Below are 24,334 nucleotides of genomic sequence, written 5' to 3'. Positions count from 1 at the left end.
TCGGCCCACTTCTTTTAGTCACGTAAACCCCATAGTTGGGGATGGATGGGCATTGTTAGTTGTTACAATTTACACATAACACACACACACAAACCCTACTTGCTCTCTCTCTCTCTCTCAAACCCGGCGGCAAAGGCACCAAGCGACCGGCGATCACCTCCTAGATCGAGTCACCTCTTTACTCGTAATCGGTTAGTATATTTGCTTGGTTGATGGATGATTCATGTGAAATTTCTCATGTCCATGGCTTGTTTTGATGTGTATACCGAATGATACTAATCGATTTGTTGGTTATTATGATTGAATGATGTATGGTTTGCATGATTGTATGATGTGATACTAATTGATAGTACTCATGATAACCGGCCATGTGTGTTGACTTAACCGGATCATAGTTGGTTCATGTGCTAAGTAAATCGGATTAATTGATGATCTCGGCTATATGATTTTATGAATTGTTATGGTTTTGCTCATATGTTAGAATGTATTCATAAATGCCTCGGTTAGGGTTCTTGATAAGAACATGTGAATTATGCTTGTTTGATCGGATATTGAATAAGATAGAAACTGTTAATTGATATGGTCAAACTTGGAAACTGATAATGTTAATTGATTTGCATCAATGCGTGTAACCGAAACTGATTGGCAGGAAACATGGAAATCTGTTACAAACTGATAGACCCACACGGTTGCGAGTCGGCACCTCCAGTTGCGACTCGAAACCTCACACCGACACGACAGCACGAGCCGAAACCATGGTTGCGAGTCCCGTTACGACTCGTAACCGGACCATGATGAGCCGAGACCACCCGTTGCGACTCGTTTTCAGCTGCTGCGACTCGTAACCCCCGGTTGCGACTCGTAATCCCCGTTGCGACTCGAGACCTATATGCATGTACACTGTTTCGGGCTTTCACTGTCACGGGCCCAATCAGTTTGGGCCCAATGATTGGATTGTTGATTGTTTGTTATTGGACCGGTATGCGTTTACTATTTGGGCCGATTGGGAATCTGGACTATTTGGTTTGGGCTGTAATATGAATTGGTTGAATGTTAATGCCATGCTCTTACCTGCTCACATGCATACGTGATAGTAACGTGTTAACATATGTGATGCACACGTGTATTACCTTAGTCAAAACCTGACTTGATTAATAACCATGATAGGACGTGGTTGACCATTTCTAGCTTAACTATACTCTTTGTGTATCTGCCGAGCAAACCAAGGTGAGTTCACACAGCCAAGGCATGGGATTCCCGGGTTGGGAATTGGGTTGGATATGTTGATATTGAAAGAGTTACTCGTACTTACGCATTCACTAGACTATAGACCATCGTCCTCAGGTTAGTCAGGACACGTTATGTAAAGCCTACGTAACCCAGTATTTGCCATTTGTCTCTCGGGTCGGGAGGACACGTTACGTAAAGCCTACGTAACCCAATACCATCTACTGGCTTCCAGGTCGGAAGGCCACGCTGCGTAAAGCCTACGTAGCCCCCTCGCGTACCACTGTCCTCGGGGAAGGGCACGTCACGTAAAGCCTACGTGACCCTGTACGTTTTCCTGTTCTCGGTAAAGAAGAACACATGGTCGGAAGTTAGTCTAGTAAGTACCACTAATGAGAAGCCCTCATTAGTAAGGATAAACGTGGGAAGCCCCCACCGGCAATATAAACACAAGGTTTGGGAAGCCCCCACCTTTAGTACCCACTAGTATGGGAAGCCCCCACTAGCTAAACTTATGCACTATGTTATGAACTTACTTTCTGTGAACTCGCTCAACTAGTTTGTTGATTATTTGCTGCATGCCTTGCAGGACCTTAGGTATACTTGGAGCTTGCACCAGAGGAGAAGCGGGTCGTTGTGGACAAGAACACGTGAATGCTTATTAAATACTTTTACATTCACACATTGATACTTACGTTTTGGGTTTTACATTTCATGCTTCCGCTACTTAAACAGTGTTTGGTTTTGAACACCAATTATGTCTATGATTATTATTAAATGCTATGTTTGATATAATTGGTGGCTTGATCCTGGTCAGTCACGCTCCCAAGCGGTGATACTCCACGGGTGGATTTTGGGGGTGTGACACGTTTACTCTTTTCTCGTTTCCCCCCTCCTCCACCGCCATCAGCTTAGGCCTTTTGTACGACGCAGATAGACTTTTGATGAGAGGGCCATGATTGTGCAGACTATACAGCCTTTTTAGAGACCGCATTTTGGATGATTATGACTTTTGATGTTTTGTATATTGATTGTTATTGACATTGGTTAGATAGTTTGGACTAGGGCGATGTGGCCCTTAGTCATTGATGATGTACGATACAGTTGCGAACTTGTAAACCTTACATTGTGGTCATGATTTATGATAGCGCAATCGCAGTATTCTCATTATACGTAATGTTGAATTGATTGTTTATATTTTATAACATGGGATGTTATGTGTTTGATTTATTTGTAACATGGGATGTTATGTGTTTGATATCGTCGTTACATACGTATGCCTTTTTTTCTATGACCTAACCAACGTGAAACATCTTTTAGAAGATGCCTCCAAGACGCCAGACGCGTATGCCTGCCAACGAGGCAGAACTCCAGGGAATCATTGCTGCTGCCATAGCGCAGTATGCAGCCTCACAAGGAGGAACCAGCGGAAGTAATTCGAATAACAACGGCAATAACAATCCACCCCATGGTAATGTTAAGTCATTGAGACATACTACGATACATTTGGATATTTATAGCACGTTCGCTAATACCATTTGTATATCCTAACGTATGTGGAGGGTGCACTTATAAGCAGTTCCTCGACTGCAAGCCCGTGAACTTCGACGGCACCGGAGGTGCTGTTACTTTTGTAAGATGGGCAGAAAAGACGGAATCTGTTCTCAAAATGAGCAAGTGTGCTCCCGAGCAACAAGTGACCTACATTTCTGGGCTATTTTTGGATGGAGCCCTATCCTGGTGGAACTTACAAGTGCAAACTCTTGGTGAAGCCGCTGCTTATGCGATGACATGGAATGAGCTGAAGGAGCTCATGCGAAGAAAGTACTGCTCACGTGCGGAGATTCAGAAGCTGGAAACGGAATTCTGGCACTTGAAAATGGAAGGTCCCAAAATTGCGGAGTATGTTCAGAGATTCCACTACCTGTCTTATGTGGTACCTTATATGGTTACACTAGAATTCAAACGCATCGAGCGCTTTATTTGGGGTTTAGCACCTCAGATCATGAGTATGGTCACTACTTCCAAGCCTGCGAAAATCACAGAGGCCATCGATCTGAGCGTGGCTCTTACTAAGGAAGCTATCCGCCTAAACAAGTTTTCAAATGCTGAGCAGAAGAAGAAAGAGACTCACGTATAGTCATCTGGCGAGAACAAAAGGAAGTTCTCAAACTTCAAGCAGGGTACGAGCAGTGTTGGCAAGAAAGGAGAATCAAGCACACCGGTCCAAGCTGCAACCGGTGATGGGAAGAAAGGAAAGGGTTATATGGGCACGCTGCCCAACACATGCCAGCGCCATCATTCTGGACGGTGTGGGCCAAAAATATGTGAAGCTTGTGGGAAAGTTGGCCACTTGAAGGATACTTGCTGGGGTAGTGCTGGCCGCGGAGGCCAAGGAGGTTTTGGTAATAGGAACAATAACCGTGGTGGTAATGGAAATCGTTCGCAAGGGAATCATGGAGGCAATGGGAACCGAGGTAACAATGCAAACCAAGCTGGTAATGTGAATCGAAATAAAAACAACACTCAAGCTGGGAACGGAGGTGGTAATGGGCAAAAGCTGGGTTGTTTTAACTGTGGTGATATTGGATATTTTAAGGAGTGCCCAAGATTGAACCAAGCCCGGGGAAGAGTCTTTAACATTGAGGCGAGGGAAGCGTGCCAGGATCCCAATGTTGTTACTGGTACGTTCCCTATAAACCAACGCTTTACATCCGTTTTGTTTGATACTGGTGTCGATTATAGCTTTGTGTCGTTAGAAATTAAGAGTATGCTTGGGTTAGCTGCTAGTAAACTAGATATTCCGTACTCAATTGAACTGGCCAATGGAAAGCTAGTTGAAGCAAATGAAGTTGTTCGAGGTTGTGTGATCGAGTTGGGAGAACACGAGTTCACCTTGGATCTACTGCCGGTCAAGTTGGGAAGCTTCAACGTGGTAGTAGTAATAGATTGGTTGTCAAGCAACAAGGCTGAGATTGATTTCCACGAAAAGGTCATTCGCATTCTAACAGAAGATGGAGAAACGATCGTGGTTCATGGAGAAAAGCGCGATGCACCTCTAAGAATCATCAGCTGCCTGAAAGCTCGAAAGTGCTTACGAAAGGGATGTGTTGCCTTCCTGGCACACATCGTGGATAAGAAAGCTGCTGAGCCAAAGATCGAAGACATCCCTGTCGTAAAGGAGTATCCTGAAGTCATTCTAGAGGACTTACCAGGATTACCACCCCAAAGGTAGGTGGAGTTCCGCATTGACTTAGTTCCAGGCGCCGCACCTGTGGCTAAGGCACCTTATCGACTTGCCCCGTCTGAGATGCAGGAATTGTCGACACAACTTCACGAGTTGTTAGATAAAGGATTCATCAGACCAAGCTTCTCACCTTGGGGAGCTCCAGTTCTGTTTGTCAAGAAGAAAGACGGTAGTTTCCGCATGTGTATCGACTGCCGGGAGTTGAATAAGTTGACGATCAAGAATAGATATCCTCTGCCAAGGATTGATGACTTATCCGATCAGCTGCAAGGTTCAAGCTACTACTCGAAGATCGATTTGCGATCAGGTTACCATCAACTGAGAATACAAGAGGATAGTATTCCTAAGACCGCTTTTAGAACTCGTTATGGACATTACGAGTTTCTTGTAATGTCGTTTGGGTTGACAAACGCGCCAGCAGTTTTTATGGATTTGATGAACAGAGTTTGTAAGCCGTATCTCGATAAGTTTGTAATTGTATTCATAGACGATATCTTAATTTATTCAAAGACGAAGAATGAACACGAACATCATTTAAGAGCTATTTTGGAGTTGCTGAAGAAGGAAAAGTTATATGCCAAGTTCTCGAAGTGCGAGTTTTGGCTACGCGAAGTCCAATTTCTTGGACACGTGGTTAATGGGGATGGAATCCACGTGGACCCCACAAAGATTGAAGCTATAAAGAATTGGGAGACTCCAAAGACGCCAACCGAGATTCGGCAATTCTTAGGTTTGGCTGGCTACTATCGAAGGTTTATTGAGGATTTTTCAAAAATCACTCAACCCTTGACCTTCCTCATGCAGAAAGATAAGAAGTTCGATTGGGGAATCAAATAGGAAGAAGCATTCCAGTTATTGAAAGACAAGCTCTGCAATGCGCCGATTTTATCGCTACCGGAAGGAACTGATGATTTCGTGGTATATTGTGACTGTTGGTGCACTACATCTGTCGACTTCGTCTTGTATCGAGTCTTAGATTGCATTATATAGATTAGGGCACGTTTTACGAGAAAATAGGAAAGTGTATGTGTTTTAGTCGCTGATTTCGCTCCTGATGATCCATCAGGTGATTTCGCCCCAAAGTGTCAGAATGGGAGATTTCAGGCGAAATCACATGTTGGTGATTTCGCTCCTAGGGTCTTGTAACATCTCGGGCGAAATCAGGTGGCCTATAAATAGGTCACCTGGGGCGAAATCATAGAGTTGTTTTACGATTTCCATACCGAAGTGCTGCCGGTGTGAAGACTGCTTATATTCGAGATCTATTCAATACAATCAGTGTTATTTGTGAAGAATCAGTTGTTTCTAGCTTTGTTTCTTGATTTCCGCACCTGAAACAGAGTAAAACTCCTCTGAACGACTCATTCGGGTCAGATCACGATCCTAGAATTGGTACAAGAGCTCAGGAGGAGGAGTTCTGCAGAGATTAGCTGGAATTCATCAAGTTTTCTTACTTCTACACCTTCTTTCTTCATCAGAACGAGATTTACCAGACAAAACCTGCTCAAAATTTCACAGACTGTGCATTATTGAACATAGACAAATCCCTGAGAGTTTGACACTAAAAATCGGACTAAAAATGGACAAAATGGACATCCGAGCTGATTTCGCTCGAAAGGACACTCTTTGATTTCGCTCCAGGGTGTTTACTTTGTTAATTTCGCTCCTAACAATACTCTGATTTCCCTCCAGAATGTCATAGCCTATTGATTTCGCTCCAATATTAGCTGAGATTTCGCTCTAGGACACATTCTTGGGATTTCGCTCCAGTGCTGCATCTGATTTCGCTCTTGAGTTATAGTTGTTGAGATTTCGCTCCTGGTTACTAGAATCAGATTTCGCTCGAAGCTGGTTTCTTGTTGATTTCGCTTGAAAGTTGCTAATTTTGAAAAACGTGATAAGTCATCATGGATAACGAGTTCTATAACGCGTTTGCAACACCGTCTGCTCCGGCTGCCATTGCTCAAGCCATGAATTTGGAAAATGAGACGGGAACCACCTAAAAGCCCCCGAAATTGATGAGTATTGAAGAATATTATGGGTGGAAAGACAGATTCGAGAATTGGGTTCAAGCAAACCATCTTAGGTCGCGGGAATGTATCTTGAAGAAATATGTGTTGCCTCGAACAGATTTGCAGGTGACTAAAGATCTATCAGAGTTTACTGATCAAGAATGGAACATGTACAAAGCCGAAAAGATGATGATCAGTCTGCTTCAACAAGCCATCAAAGAAGATATCTTCATTCTGCTACAGCATGATAAGACTTCAAAGTCAATATGGGATGCTCTTCGTGTTAAATTTGAGGGTAGTGAGAACATGATAAAGAGCAAAAAGGCACTGCTCAAGAAAGAGTTTGATCTGTTCAGCAGCCTACCGGGAGAAGATACAAAGAAGCTGATCGAACGATACTGCCACCTGGTGCGATCCATGTCGATGCTGAGTATTACAAAAGATCGTGAAAAGTGGGTTGACAAATTAGCAGATGCGTTGCCGCAGAAAGAGTGGGGAATGTATTTGATGATTCTGAAGAATACGGGTGTTTATGATGGGCTAACTATTTCTCAGTTTATAAAAAAGATTGAGAGTCAGGATTTGGAACAACAGAAGATTGCTAGGATGAACAGTCCTAGTGGTCAACAAGATGTAAAGATGTACTACAAAGGTAGTATTCCAGTTCCAGAATCTGAGAGAAGTCCGAAAATCCAGACTGCTTTTAGTGCTGGGGATTCAACAGAAAAGGTTGATCAGGGTTCAAACAACAGCAGCAGCGGATTCTCATCATTTCCAAGTGTCAATCCAAAAGAGACAAATAAAAGTTTTCATTCTCAGAGCACAAAGACAGGAAATGGTTATGTTATTCAGTGCAACATTGCTCTAAATCTTCCAGAAGGTCAAAGTTTTTCGGAAGAAACTGCTAAAGACCACATGGCTTTACTTGGTTCTGTGTTACTCTCGTATGAAGGTCTAGTTGCTGGTCGGATCGGGAATCCTATGCTCACAAAGGAGGATTACGATCAGATAGACGCCGAAGAGATGGAATTAATGGATATCAAATGGTGTCTCACAAGTGTTCTCAGACGAGCTGAAAAGTTCAAGCTTATTACTGGGAGAAATGACTTTCTTGATGCACATGTGTCTACTTTAGGTTTTGATAAATCTAAAGTTACTTGTTTTTGATGCAGGGAGAAAGGTCATTTCAAACGGGAATGCAAAAATAGAGAAGCTAGTGGAGCTCAGAATCCGTTTGGTAAAGATGACTACTACCGGAAAGCCATTTATCAGCAAGTTGGTCAACAGCAAGAACTGCAGGTGGCTCATGGTAGAAGAATTGAGGATTCAAAGAGAGTGTGTTTGGTGGATTTTAACTGGAATGATTACATATCTCCTGACAGCAAAGTCTGTTTAGTTGATCAAGATGATGAGAGGCTACCTGAAGGCTTTAGCTGGGATATGTTTATAGATGAAAATGGAAATTTTAAAGCATTCATTGCAAAAATTGTTAAAGAACCTGATATGTTCACTGAATGGATGAAGTCTATTGGTGAGACAGTGAAGAGTGTGAAGGAAGAGTCAGTTGCATCTGATGAAGGCACATTTAGTGGAGATGAAAGTTCATTGAATGCAGATGAAAATTCACAAAGTGATGCGAGTTCAGAAAAAGAAGTTGTTTTTGATAAATCTCCATCTGTTTCTGGTTCTTCCGATCTTGGTTTTGAAAAATCTGTACAGTTTGATCAATCACAAACTGATGACAGCAGTAGTGATGATGAGGAAGAAAAACTTATTAATATTGCCAAATCTCATCTATCTCCTGAAAGTTTTCATTTCTATTTTGCAGATCGCCTGGAAAAGCTGAAGGCAAAACGAGCTGCAAAAGAGCAAAATGAAATGAAGATTGAAAGTGATGCTGAAAAAGAGAAGAGTGATCAAGCTAAAGAAGTTAAAGTTACTGCTGAAAAGACAGTGAAGGTAGAAGAAAAGGTGACTGAAGCAGAAAAAGTGGTTGAAGTGGTGAAAACAATCGAAGTTGAAAAGATTGTTGAAGTTACCAAGCCTTGCGAAAAGTGTTTGGAAGCATGCAAGGAATGTGCAACAAAGGATGATATAATAGCTGAGTATGAAAAGAAGAAAGAGCAGTTACTGTTCAACCTCAACTATGTAAAAGAATCATATGATGTCTTGAACAAAACAGTGACTGGTCTTCAAAAGACAAACTCAGAAAGAGAACAAGCACTAACGATGATGAATGCAGTCATGATGTCAAAGCAGAAAGCTATCAACTTCTACATCGAAGAGAGTGCTAAATGGAAGCAAGAGTTGGAAACAGAGAAAATCGAGAATGAGAGAATTAGACGTTTATTACAAAGTTATTCTAGTTCTGATTATCTCATTGATCGTACTTACCCAACTGTTGCAGGTATGGAAGCTTTTCAAGAGGACAAGCCAAAGAAGAAAGACAGTGGTAAGAAACCGACTGTTAGCTATAACAAGTGTCCGCCTCCGATTTGGGCAGGGTATTCTCCTAGGAAACCAAACGAGGAGCAACTTGAAAAAGCTGTCAATATAAAGCTAAAAACCGACACAACTGATGAATTACCGGAAAACATTGACGTCACGTTTACCTCGTCTGACACTGATCATGAGTCTGAGTTAATCAAAAAGGTGGTCGATCAGGTGTTAGATATTGATGAGGAGTCCGAGTCAAAGTCAGAGTCTGGAGGGTCAAGTTCGTCAGTCAAGAGTCCAAATTCGTCGGTTAAACGGTCTTACAGTAAAGAATTTTTATTATCAAAAGCAAATTTGGATGATGAAACATTTGAAGTTGCATACACTTTAAATGATTCTGACAAATTATATTCTGACAAAGAGTTTCCAATAAGAAGTGTTCGTTTTGACATGATCAAAAAGGTTTTCAAAATGACAGAAATTAATATTTCTAAAATTAAAGATTTAAATCTTACTGGAAAACCTAAAAAGTACACTTCAAGAGTACAACAACGTTTAAACAAGAAAAAGGGTTACAATTCTGGTCCTGGTTTTCAAAAGAAACCAAACCAAAATCGTAGCTACAAAAAGAAAGGACTTGGTTTTATTCCATCAGAAAATGATAAAAATATGAAAAATTCTAAAACAAAAACAAAATTTGTTTCAGGTGGAAGTTCTGAAGATGAACAGAAGAAACCGTTCTGGAGACAATCAAACCAAGAGTTTCTTGCTGAGAAGAGAAGGAATGGAATGGAAGTGTTTCATCCGAGAGAAACTAGAACCTGTTTCAAGTGCAATGAAGCTGGTCACATTGCATGGAATTGCCCGAAAAATGCTAAAACCAAATAGGGAGTTTCTCAGAAATTAAAACAGAAAGTCGTTGATGTTAAACCACCAACTGAAAACTTCAAAGTTTTTGAAAATTCAGTTCATGAAGTTGGTGAATGTTCTAAAAATGTTTATAAACAGAAAGCTGAAAACAACCAAGTGTGGGTTGTTAAAAAGGCTAGTGAGAAAGTCGGCAATGAATCTGGTTCCACAAAGCTAGAAGAGCCACAGGTTGAGGTGAAAATTTCAGTAAATGATGATGATTTTCCATCACTGAAATTTGAAGAAGTTAAAAAGAAAGTTGGAAAAGTTGAAATCTCGGGTCAGTTTTACACCGAGAAAAGTAAATTTGATGTTGAGAAAACATTCAACGGGAATGTTAAGAAAATTTTTGGAAAAATGCTAAATGGAAAAGCAAAGGGGGTTAAAGATTTTTATGCAACTAAAAAGGCAACTTACAACCCTACTGTGCAAGAATTGAAAACCATCAAGTCTGAGAAGACTTGGATGGAAGTTTGTTTACCTTAATAGTCTAAGGAGTATGCCGGAGATCCCAAGTTTGTATCGTGGATCAGGCATCGGCATCATTCACGTTTATGAAGTTTGTTTGAAAGATTTTGAAAATTTTTGAATTTACAGGTTGAAGGACTACGCCGGAGCTTCCAGGTGGGTAATTGCGAAGCAGGAATCGGCATCTTCAAGTTGGTAAAGTGGTATTTGTAGATGTAATATTCCTACAATTGGTACTGTTTGTGTTTTTACAATTGGTACAGAGGTTGCTTAATTGCAAATGGTAAATCAGGGACATTAATTTGTACTTGATTTATTACATACAAGTGGTTGATAAACAAAATGATGAACCACATTCCCGTAGTTAACAAGTGGTAAACTTACAATTGGTAAAAACAAACTCATTTTCTGAAAAAATCATTTTGATTAAAACAAACTTCAGTGTTTTGAAATCTAAATGAGAAAATGGTTTGTTGAAAGGGGGAGTTCGGATTGTTTATGCCAAGTGAATGGCGATTTGATGCGATTCGATGTCGGTTGTCAAGTTTGTGTATAGTTTGTTTTACTTTTGAGTTTTTCAATTGGGTCAAGAGCTTAGTTGTTTTTCAATTTTTCTTTAATGTGTTTGCATTTTAGGGGGAGTAGAAATTTTTCAGAAAATCCAAAAACATTAGAAAATTTGAAAAAGCCAAAAACATGATAAAATTCAAAAATGAGTTTTGCTGTGTAAAAGAGGAGATGATAGTACATCAGTGGGCTGTCACAACATGCTAAAGAATTGGAATGTAAAAATGTGATAAACAATCTCACTGCGGATGTGTCAGTAGGTTTTTACACATTTAGTAAATTGTGACGAGATATAAACCTAAAAATCAAACTTGCTTATTCTGTGGGTAACAACTTCTTGGATATATAGGTAACCCCTAAAATCTTGTTTGAAAGGTCCCTTATTCTGAGATACTAGGTCTTTATGCTCAGTGATATCTGGGGTATTATCCTGGGACTTCTGTTGTACGGAAGTACTGACCTAGTCCCCGGATAATGCTTTTCGCAAATGCTTGAAACATAGCATCGCCCTCAGCAAGCTGATGAAATAATAAAATTGATAGTCGCTGCTGTTGAAACAAAAAGATCCTCTAAAGGGGACACACCGAAAAGTCGAAGCCGTCATCTCTCTGCGTATACGGAAGTATCGACCTGAGCTCTCACGGCCCTCGCATTTAACCCCTATACAGATATCATCTGTGGTATACTCACCTGTAAGACTGAATATTGGGATCTGGATACGGGAGTATATACAAGTTGTGGGACACACGGATAAGTTTAAGTGCTTAAAACATTAATATCGTATCTCGAAACAATTGAACTTTGTGTGAGAATTTAAGTGGACAAATATACTGACAATCTAAGTGAATTGTTTCGAACTTAAAATGTCATAAAGCTTAACGGTATTGGTGACGTGTCTCAAAACTGATATGATCCTCTTACGCAAACTCACAAAAAATATTGCCTGTAAATATTTTGTTTACCGCATTTACTTTCTTTTAGAAAATCAAAAAGATTTTGTGTGTGTTTTAGCATAAATTTTGAAAAAAAACCAAAAAGATTTTCGACAACTGATGTTGAAAAGCAGATTTTCAAAATTTCCAAGTGCTAAACATGATGACCACAATTTGAGGGGGAGTGTGTGTTTGAAGCCAAAATGTTTTCAAACAATTCTTTCAAGTGGTTCATCATATGTGGTTTGATCTGAGGGATAGTCAGATAATTCCAAGAAATTATCTGGAATATTGGTGTATACCTCATATTTGAAATGTTTAAATATGAAAATCTTATTTTGAGGTAGAGTTTATGCAGGTCAAGTTGAGCCAGGTTAATCAATCTTGAGATCTGAGCTAGACGAGAGCCAGGTTACGATACCTGAGGACTCTGATTGAAGAAGGCCAGATTTTGAATTCCTGTAGACTCTGAAGATAGAGCGAATTTTCGATCTTGGAAATTAAACGCTGTGAATAGAGCGTGAGCCTGGTTTCGATTCTGTGGACAAAGTTAAAGCCAGGCAAACAATCTTGGACCTGATCAAGACTGAAGAAGTGAAGACATGACAGTGTCAAAGACTCGACGGACGACTCGTCAACATCTGAGGGGGAGTCTGTTGGTGCACTACATCTGTCGACTTCGTCTTGTATCTAGTCTTAGATTGCATTATATAGATTAGGGCACGTTTTACGAGAAAATAGGAAAGTGTATGTGTTTTAGTTGCTGATTTCGCTCCTGATGGTCCATCAGGTGATTTCGCCCCAAAGTGTCAGAATGGGAGATTTCAGGCGAAATCACATGTTGGTGATTTCGCTCCTAGGGTCTTGTAACATCTCGGGCGAAATCAGGTAGCCTATAAATAGGTCACCTGGGGCGAAATCATAGAGCAGTTGTACGATTTCCATACCGAAGTGCTGCCAGTGTGAAGACTGCTTGTATTTGAGATCTATTCAATACAATCAGTGTTATTTGTGAAAAATCAGTTGTTTCTAGCTTTGTTTCTTGTTTTCCGCACCTGAAACAGAGTAAAACTCCTCTGAACGACTCATTCGGGTCAGATCACGATCCTAGAGTGACGCCTCACGTCAAGGTGTGGGTTGCGTGTTGATGCAATGCCAGAAAGTTATAGCTTACGCGTCACGTCAGTTGAAGGTTCATGAAAAGAATTATACCACACATGATTTGGAACTAGGCGCAGTGGTATTTGCGTTGGAGATTTGGAGACATTACTTATATGGTACAAAGTGTACAATCTTCACGGATCATAAGAGCCTGCAACACATATTCGACCAGAAGGAGCTGAATATTAGACAAAGACGCTGGGTCGAATTATTGAACGATTACGACTGCGAGATCAAGTATCATCCAGGGAAGGCGAATGTGGTCGCTGATGCCCTAAGTCGAAAAGAAATGATCAAGCCCATAAGGGTTAGGGCTTTGGAGATGATTATCCAAACAGATCTTTCCCTGCGCATTCGTGCCGCGTAGAAAGAGGCTCTGAAAGAAAGAAAAATTGAAGAGGAATATCTCCGTGGGATGGAGAAGCAATTAGAACCAAACGAGGAAGGAACACTATATTTCATGAAACGGATTTGGGTTCCTCTGTTTGGTGGTTTGAGAAAAGTTATCTTTGATGAAGCCCACAAATCACGGTACTCTATCCATCCAGGAGCGGATAAGATGTACCAAGATCTTAAGGATTATTATTGGTGGCCTAGGATGAAAGGCGACGTTGCTGTTTATGTTAGCAAGTGTTTAACGTGCGCCAAGGTAAAGCTGAATACCAGAGGCCTTCAGGACTTCTGCAATAACCTGAGATTCCCAAGTGGAAATGGGAACAGATTTCAATGGATTTCATAATGAAGTTGCCAAGAACGCCAAAAGTTCATGACACTATTTGGGTAATAGTAGACCGGTTAACGAAATCTGCACACTTCTTACCCATCAGAGAGAAAGGCAACATGAGCAAATTGGCTGTAATATACATGAGAGAAATCGTTGCACGTCATGGAGTGCCTCTCTCGATTATCTCTGGTAGAGACGGAAGGTTTGTGTCAAGGATTTGGCAGTCCTTTCAAGAAGCATTCGGATCTCAGTTGAATATGAGCACTGTGCTTCACCCGCAAACTGATGGCCAGAGCGAGAGAACTATTCAGACATTGGAAGATATGCTGAGAGCATGTGTTATGGATCTGGGTGGTAGCTGGGATAAGCATTTACCATTAGTCGAATTTTCGTACAACAACAGCTACCACACTAGTATTGGAGCCGCGCCATTTGAAGCTCTATACGGACGCAAGTGTCGATCACCGCTTTGTTGGTCTGATGCAGATGACAGACAATTGGTTGGTCCTGATGTGGTCCAGGAAACCACAGATAAGATTGCACAGATCCGAGATCGAATCAAGGCGGCTCGCGATCGACAAAAATGCTATGCGGACCGAAGAAGGAAACCTCTGGAGTTTGAGGTAGGAGACATGGTTTTGTTAAAGGTATCACCCTTGAAGGGTGTGGCACGCTTCGGGAAGCGTGGGAAGTTGAATCCGCGATATATTGGTCCATTCAAGATTCTGGAGAGAATTGGTTTAGTAGCATACAAGTTGGACTTACCTGCCGAGCTGAATGGTGTTCACGATACATTTCATGTATCAAATCTGAAGAAGAGTCCAACGCAAGAAACTGTTGTTATTCCCACAGACGAGATTCATATTGACGACACGCTCCATTTTGTTGAAGAACCCGTTGAGGTTACGGCTTAGAAGGTGAACAAAACCCGCAGGAGCAGTGTCAAACTCGTCAAAGTTCGTTGGAATGCAAGACACGGTCTAGAATACACCAAGGAACGTGAGGATCAAATGAGAGAAAAATACCCCCACTTATTTCCTAAGACCCCTGCAACTAAAAGCAGAGCCTAAAATTTCAGGACGAAATTTTCTTAACGGGGGGAGAATGTGACAACCCTCACCAAACAGGTATCCATACAAATTAATTAATATTTAATTAATGCTTAATTACTGTGCTTGCTTACAATTGTGGTTAAACTAATTCTTGATTTCTGATACATACATATTCATGCATCATACTTATTACTATCACTCCATTTATTACACACAAACTATAGTGACAAACTTGATGCACAAAAGCACAGTTAGCACAATAAACAGATAACCCAGTAAATATGCTGACATAGCCAGCACTAGACAGACACTGTCTCTAAGGCCAGTATGAGCCGGGAATAGATTACTAGTGTAGGGAGGTGAGGATTGTAAAACTGCGTCACTAGGTGATAGTTACACTGACCGGATGTGCCTAAAACATGCTCTAAGTACAAAATTCTGCACTTTATTACAAAATTCAGCATTTAACTTAACTAGTAAAGTGCAAAAACTTGGAAAAATAATACTAGACGCTTTCCAAAGTGTCGGGAATTAATTGTGTCACTAAAAACACTATAAAAAGCACTTTAAGGCTTTACTTGACACTTTAACGGATCAATATCCAACCGAACAACCGAACTTTACCCAGAACATAAAAATATTGTCAATGACATTGTTTACACTTTTCTGAGCTAGTTAGGGTCCCCGAACACCCTAACAAATGTTATATTACATAACACACTAATAACCAATTTCAATCCCTAACTAAACTAACTAGTTCCTAACTATACATTTGAAATCTAACCAATAACCCCCCCCCCTAATCCGATCGGTCCCCCATGTGGTGACACACCACCAATTTGTTGATTATTATATTAATCTTGTCCAATATCTAGATTACACTTTGCACAATGGCCTTTAGTATGTGATGGGTTATAAGAAAGCATGAGGGGTAAGCACTTTCATTCACTAAACACCACATCAAAATTTGCTCTCTCCTCCTTCTTGCCTTGTAATCGGCCGAACACCACCACCCATCATACACTCACCATCAAATCTTGTTCAAGCCATTTTCTTACATACAAGTGTGCAAGAGATCATACAAGGAGGCTCGGTGCTTTCCGAAACTCAAGAGCCTCTCTACATTGCTTTTATCCACCTTGTTTACGTCTTGATTCTTCCCTAGCCTCGAGCTAGTAGTAAGTGCTTCTAAACACTCTCTTGATCATGTTTAAAGTGGTTAATATGAGATTTAACGGTTAAAACTCAAGAACATACAAGATCAAAACTAAAAGTCTTGAAAGAATGATGAACTAGTTGGTTAAAGAGAAACTAGTGGTGTAAATCTTGTGAATCTTGTCTAGATCATGCCATGGAACATGAACTAGTGATATGTTAAGAGTAAAAGTTGTAGATGACGAATCTTTCCACACATGAACATGAACTTGTGTAAAAGTGATTTTTCTTGTAAAATAGAGTTCTAACTAGTAGATTTAAAGATCTACAAGTGGTTTTTCGGAAGAACCAAGTAAAATATACAAGACTTGTTTTAAACCCGGATCTTACATAAACTACAAGCTTTTAGTGAAAAAGCAAGTGTGTAAACACTTGTGTAACAAAAGATTTAACAAAGAAACATTTTCGTAACTTTTGACTAGAAGTTGTGAGATTACATATTCTTTAAAAATAATGTTTTAAAGAAACAAATTTTATTTTTAAAGAAAACAAGATCTACTAAATATGTTAGGAAGTTACTACATATTTTTACAAAACTTACAAGTTCATGAGTTTGCGATTTAGACTTATTATTGACAAGTTGGATGTTTGAATATTGTATATTGATGATTGGAAAATTGTTTGATTGAATTTTGAAAAGAAAATGATACGCTAGTAAGCGTGGCCACCTCCAGTTACAGAGGAAACTCTAAACTCTGACGAAATTTTTCGAGAAATATAACACATAGAAATATTTTTGTGACAAATGGTTTAAAATATATTTTTAACTTGTTTTTCCAAACAAAATTCGCCATGATTTTTATTACAAAATTACCAAGTGTCGGAGATGGATTTTCGTAAATAAAACTTGTAAGTATATATTTAGAATATATATTTCATAGTAAAACGCTTGTGTGAATTTATGATTATTATGTGAACTATACATATATTATTTTTAGAGTAAAAATAATATTACTGGAAATATCACGAAAAGTAACGACTCCAAAATAATACCAACGCCCTCACAAATAAATATTTAAGTTACACCGGTATTATTATTACCACACGAACCTTAAAATGTAACTTATGTATTTTCGGAAAATACTCTTAAGTGCGTATTTTGATAAAGTATTATTATTTTGGAAATTGTATGGAATAAAATATAATATTTTTGGGAAAATATGTATATTTTGGAGATAGAACATTTTAGACAAGTGATTTAAAATATATTTCTTTAAGTGAGACTTAAAAATATATTTTCGGTTTTATAAAACGCACATGTATTAAAACCCCCATCCTTGGGAAGGAATATAATTATTAAATAATTAAGAAATGTAAATAGGAAATAGTTGCCTAACTATTTCCCAAAAACGTTAAACCCTAAGCCAAGGCACGGCCGTCCGTCTAACAGAAGTTAGTACGTGTAGGTCGTCACGCAGCAGGTTATTTTGGGATGGACTATTTCAAGACGCACTTCTGTGAGTTCATGTCCCCCTTTTCTCTTAAGTGTTTTCAGTTTTTATACTTCGGGGGTGAAATACATGTTACAATGATTACGAATACTTTTACACATGGTATGGTTAGCGTAAGGAGGGTTACTACTTAGATTATGTGAGTGGGTAGGCGGAAACTAGAGGCCATTAATCCTCATTATAGGACCGAGGTTCATTAGCGGTAGATCTATCTGGGTGTCGCGAGCCCAACCCCAGGCCCAACAGTACGAACCTCGGGGTGACTTTGAGCCCAACGTAAAAAATCTGCTAGGTTTGAGTCTTCCTACTGCACTTCACACATATCATTGGCCTTGCAAACCAATGGTGATCTCTTTTTCCTTATTTGCTACATACCAGGGATTTCATACATACAAATGTATTACAAAGGTTTTTACATACTCACTTTCACATGAACTCGCTCAACTTTTGTTAATTTTTCAACTTTCATGTATTTCAGGGAATTAGGGATCTGACGAGGTATGCTATGTTTTCAAGCTGCGTAAGAAGGGTGATGTCATCCAAGTTTAGGGGTTGTGACTTTTACCTGGACGAGTCACAAGTCTTAAACGGTGTGTATTTCAAGTTTGTGGTTGTGTCTTATGAACAAGATTTTATTTTGTTGGGTTGTATTTTCGTGGCATGTGTCGACGTTTGAAAACAATGTTGTGGTAGTTTATTTTTAAAACGTGAAGTAATGGATGATCATCATCGTTTTAATTTCATATAGCTTTGTGGTGATTAAGCTATGGTATTAAGAAGTCACACCAAATAAACCCACGCTTCCGCAAAGCCAGGGTGTGACATTCAATGCTCTCAATTCGTAGTTAGGGTTTAATATGAGTTTCTTGAGTTTTTATAGTAAACCCTAATCGATGGCGGAGAATTCTCGTAAATTACCCCCGTCGCATCGCGACGGGTAAATGCCCTTGAAGTCGCGCAGCGCGACACCTAAAAATTCCAGAAATCATTAAATAATTGGTGGTGGGGTGCCACGGCCAAGCTAAATCATGGTGGCATAGCGCGACAATGCTTTTTTCACAGACTGTTGCGTCCTTTTTCCAGCTCTAACATCCCAAAAACTCCAAAATAATTCTAACTCCTTTCCAACTTGTTCCGGGACTTGGTGTTTCAGCATTATGGCTCGTTTTCACTCAATTTCCAGTACATTTAAGCATCAAGACCTGGAAAACTCGAATTGATCAATAGTATGCACATTCTAACTAAAACGAAACTAAAAATAACGGAAAACTATACAAACTGAACACGAATAAGAGATGTATTTTGCAATACATCAAATATCCCCATACTTACTCTTTTTTCGTCCTCGAAAAAGAATTATGCAACGGAATCAGAGATGAATTTTTACTCGGGTTTAAAAACATATTTATATTTTATTAAAACCAAAGCTTGCATTAGCTGTGATTGCGAATATATTTGTCCCTTCAAACCCAAATCTGATCTTAAGCCCTTATCATGTGAATTTAATTTAAGTGCGGTCAATCTACCTAGGGTCTCACGCTAGAATCTACGGTCCACCTACTCCTGCCTCAAGCTTATAGAACTAAAGGAAAGATCACTGGACCAATTCCCAACTGACTTATATCAAAACCAAGAGAATTTAAAATCACATTTTTTTTCTTTTTCTTCACTTTTTTTTCTTTCAATGAGCGTAGGCGTTGCTTTCCCTAACCAAGAGGCATTCTGGCTGTAGAGTCGCTATCCCCAACTCGGATTACTTAGGCTTCGGTACTTTTTACTTTTCTTTGCAAGGTCGATTTCACACACCCTAGAGGTAATCCGATTGTAAAGTCACTATCCCCAACCCAGACTACATAGAACTGCGCAACTTTCATTCAGTTTCTAGCTCATTTTTTTCTATTTCTTTTTCATTTTTTTCATGATAAAAAATTCTAACGGTTTTAACTTATAACGGTGTCCCGTATACTCTTATTGGCGGTTTCAATTTCCCATATTTCCCAGATGAAAACCCATTAGCAGACCGACAATTTAGGTGTATTAACTCAAAGGGACCTAAAACCAAACCCGGGCCTATTCACATATCCCTAACTAGACACAAGCTCGATTTATTTAAATCTCTTATTATTATTATTTGAACCCAAGCAAAAACTCATCTTTTCTATCATTTTCTGCTTTTTATTTGCAAACTTCTTTATTTGAAAGACATTTTTCTGATTTTTCAATTCTTTTGGTTTTTCAAACTTTTTTAATTTTTTTGTATTTTTCATATTTATGACTCGATTATTTAAATGTATCCCATCCCCACACTTAAAGATTGCACTGTCCCTAATATGTGAGACTGTCAAAGTGCCAGTCAATTATACATATGCCCTCCAATCCGTACGCGCTCAGCAAACAATTCCTAACTCGGACACACGAACGAAAGTGGCTAAACAATCAACCTATCAATCACCATCAACAAACTACCAACATATCATAATATATATCATCCAAAATTATCAGTTTCAACACAAACCAGCCCATCCTACCCAACCAACCTATTTAACGTGTATCAGTATAAGTACAGATCAACAAATGAGGATCAAAAACAGCATAAAAGAAAAATCAAACAAAAGATATAGTCAGCTGCTGCATCCTCGTCTCATCCCCACACTAGTCCTCCTCATGATCACTGGCAGTCTCCTCATTGCCCTCCTATCATCCACCTGCACCACTGCTACCCTCACCAAATACACGGAATGGGGGATCCGGATAAAACCTCTCACCAGCACCAGCCGAGCTACCCTGCTGTCTCCGCTGAAAGAAGTCTGGAATCCCCATCATGTGAGTGCTCATCATGTACCTGAGAGCATCATCCTGCCTCTCCTGACCCAACTGAATCGAATGAATAAGATACTCCAACCTGTCAAATCTCTGCTCCACATAGCCAGAGAACGACTGCAACGTGAGAGGCTCAGGTGGTGGCTGCCTGTGGGGGTACTGGTGTGCTGGTAGCTCGTGTCTCTGTGGTGGCCGCTGTCGGTCTGTAGGGTCAACCTGAATCATCACATCCTTAGCTGGATGTCCCTCTGGCGGCTGCACCTGCGGACCCTGCCTAATCGGCTCCCAGCCGGGCTCAGTCCACGACACTATACCTGTCTGCTGTAACTCTTTAATCCTAAACATCATCGTCTTGGGTCCCTTATGTAGAAATTGAGGAACATACTTGGCAAACACCCCCAAATTTTGTGCAACCCGAGTAATATAAAGGCCCATAGCCAACCCATCACGATGACCTCCTCGACGACCCCTGCTGAACGAGTCTGCTAACACCGTAGCCAAGTTCATCTCATGGTTCTCCACCCGGCACATGAGAATGAACAGCTCGATCCAATTCGCCTTATTCTCCGCATATTTATGACCCACCAATGTAGTAGACAAAATCTTTAAAACATACCGATAAACCGGGTTACGAACCGAAGTGATCAGGTTCATCACCATGAATGGGTGGTCGGATATCGTCTTCCAGAAATTTCGCAGCTCAGTACTCCCAACACTATGATCCCTAGCAGTAGAATAAGCATCCCACAAACTAGTCAAAAATCTTGGCTGTCTCACCTCTTCCTCAGTATAAAACCCCGACACTATGGCAAACCTCGCCATATTCATCTCAAAAACTTGCCTACCCAATCGGGGTCTCCTGTGGAACCGGGTCTTGCTGGGGTGGATCGTGTTGTGGTGCTGTCTGATCCGCGCCCCTTTTTCGGGCCCTTCCGCTGCGTGAACTGCTAGCCATGTCTGCAAAACAGATATTAACAAGACAAAACAAGCAAACAATCAATAATAACAAACTATTTTTGGTACTTTTAATTTTTTAATTTTTTTGAATTTTTTTTGATATATATATATATATATATATATATATATATATATATATATATATATATATATATATATATATATATATTAACTTTATTCGAAACAAAATTAGAATAGCCGTATAGCATTTCATTCGCGGCTAATTCTGAAAAATAAAGTTGAAATAAAAACCGGGTTACCTTTTTACAAATGCTAAGTGATAATTAAACTCGCCCGAATGGAGATTGAGTACGGGCGAGCCTAAATCACTTGTACGCGTAAGTAAACCCAAGACCGACAAAGAACGACTCAAACTAAACTAAAACGACACAAAGCCACTAAATTGGACTCAATGTACACTACCCCCCTCCGGCACTTTAATTGTCCGCAATTAAATCGAGTGCCTAACCAAAACATTGACGTCCAATCTTGCTTAAAAATCAGCCATTTATTAGTTTGAAAACAAATTCAGCTTCGAAAAATTCCGCCTAGTTAAAGGAGGTTTTTACCGTTGCAAAAATTTTGTTTCATTGTTCAAGGTCGAAACTCTATGCGTCAATACCCCAAACCAGTCAATCATCAAGTAAAGCACATTCAATATTACCAAACCAAGAAGCACCCGCACCCATATAACAACACTAATTTGACCACCTAACGCGAGACATGAGTCGAGGATTTGATTATAAAATGTCATAATGAAATAGGATCACGAATCAGCAAATCAATGTCTTACTTGCCATAACCATAACCAGCCGCACCCATCAATAATACTAACATATCTCAACTCGCGACTAACTCGAGCCCAATACATGGCTAGACACAAAACATAAGACTCGAAGACACAAGACTTCAATGACAGAACTGACAAAACTGATCATTCAACAAGATTTGACACTCACTCAACTCCTGACCAACGAACCAACGAACCCAAACAAAGACTCGACTCGACTGAACTCAATATGGGACCTATGAACTGACTCGACAAGGCTGACTCAACAAGACATACGGACCCCAATAAACTATCTAATAAACGAATATAAGAGATTAAAGCAGAAAAACATACCAGAATCACTTGAAGTTTGCAAGAAAACTTGAAATTTTCGTTAATGGTGGGTCCCGAACCGGAGTAAAAGCAGCGGTTCAATGCGAGTTTGGTTCAGTGGGTTTGATTCACTGTTGAAACCCGATCACATAGGTGGAAAAATGGTAGAAAATGATGGTGAATCGGAGGAGATATGGTGACTTTAGGGTGGTTGAAGGGTTTTCGGCGGTGGGGTGAAGAAGATAAGAGTTTTGGTGAGTTTGGGGAAAAACGGTGAAACGCTAGGCTTTATTCGTTCTTTTATACCGTCGCTCGCGCTACAGGGACACATGATTACCATGACGTGCCACCACGGGGTGGTTCAAAAATGGGGGTTCAGGTATAGGGGTTGTGTGACGCGACAGGTAGGGCTAAATGTGGTGGCGCGACGCGAAGGCAAGGTTCAGAAGGACTTTTTGGACTTAAGGCTGGCGTAGCGCCACAGGTGAGGCTGTTTGGTGTGGCGTGACGCGAAGGCACATTTTGGACAGAAGGTTGCGTAAAAATTGAGTTTTATGCCTTGGAAAATTTTCTAAGTATTACCACACCTTCCCAAACCCATCCCAAATTATTTCAAAGTGTTGGGACTTACCTGGAATGTCGTTTTCATTGCAATTTCAGCTCCTCAATGGTACGATTCCTGCAAAATTACTCAAACACACGAAACAAAAATACGAAAAACTACGAAAAATGACAAAATTTACTAACGGTACATACTCTACACTTGGGATTTCATCCCAAAGCACTAAGTGGCGGCTTTTGATGGAATTTCGAGAGGAGTTTCCTCCATCTCGTTCTTGTCTGTTGCTCCTCCAATGTGGTGCTTCAATCGATGGCCATTCACCTTCCAACTCCGGCCATCCGATTCATCCATAATCTCCACCGCTCCGTACGGAAACAGGTAATGAACCATATACGGTCCCGACCACTTTGATTTCAACTTCCCCGCAAACAACTTCAATCTTGAATTGTAGAGAAGTACTTTATCACCTTTACTAAATTCCTTAACCTTCCTTAGCTTCCTATCATGTGAAGCTTTCGTCTTCTCCTTAATTCCCAACAATCGAGCATAAGCCGCATCCCTAAGCTCCTTAAGCTCATGGATTCGAAAGAAACGCTTCCTAGCGGCTTCGGTCATGTCAAGGTTAACGGTTTTCAATGCCCAAAGCGCTCTATGTTCTAACTCTACGGGAAGGTGACAAGCTTTTCCATAGACGATCATGAATGGTGTAGTTCCTAAAGGTGTCTTGTAGGCGGTTCGAAATGCCCACAATGCATCGTCTAGCTTGTCGGACCAATCCTTCCTATTCTTACCAACGGTTTTCTCTAAGATTCGTTTGATACCACGATTTGCATTCTCCACTTGACCACTTGTCTGTGGATGGTATGCGGTAGACAAACGATGAGTGACTCCGTAGCGTGTAAGCATTTTTTCCATCAATGCATTGCAATAGTGAGTACCACGGTCACTAATTAAGGCTTTTGGTGTACCGAATCGGGAAAAGAGTTTCTTAAGGAACTTCAACACTACTCGTGCCACACCCCTTTCTTAGGCGGAAGCACGAGATGTGATCATGAAAGGTTCTCATTGCATACGAAAGGTAAACATACTACATGCTCGTAAAAATGACTTCAAATACCCAAAACATTACATTACTGAAAACATAGATTAAGTGTTTACATCATGAGACAGCATATTGTCTGAAAGTTTACAACTTTATTTAAGGATAAACATAAACAACGTCCAGGAGCAAGGGTAAGACCACGTGCATATCCACTTTAGTTACCTGAAATACATGTGAGTTTTTGGAAAACGTCAACATAATGTTGGTGTGAATTCATGCAGTTCTTGTATTGAACGTTCGTATACTTTGTATGAAAAACATGGTATGTATCTTGTATAAATCACGTATTTCTATATGTATCAAGGTTGTTAATGGGTTGCAAGGCCATTAACATGTGACACGACATAGGAAGCATCCAAACCATAGGCATTTTTCTAGTTGTCGATTCAC

At 40.1% G+C, this 24,334-nt stretch overlaps 1 protein-coding gene across 1 annotated transcript; it reads right to left on the bottom strand.

Annotated features, from left to right (window-relative positions):
• Positions 1-23,064: 23,064 nt before the first annotated feature.
• LOC110930251 lies at positions 23,065-23,757 on the bottom strand. Its single transcript, XM_022173532.1, has one exon. It carries the CDS (start codon positions 23,755-23,757, stop codon positions 23,065-23,067), a length of 693 nt encoding a protein of 230 aa, XP_022029224.1.
• Positions 23,758-24,334: the final 577 nt, after the last annotated feature.

The sequence above is a fragment of the Helianthus annuus genome, chromosome 1, assembly GCF_002127325.2.
Source record: "Helianthus annuus cultivar XRQ/B chromosome 1, HanXRQr2.0-SUNRISE, whole genome shotgun sequence".
NCBI lineage: Eukaryota > Viridiplantae > Streptophyta > Magnoliopsida > Asterales > Asteraceae > Helianthus > Helianthus annuus.
This window is presented reverse-complemented; position numbering and strand designations above follow the sequence as displayed.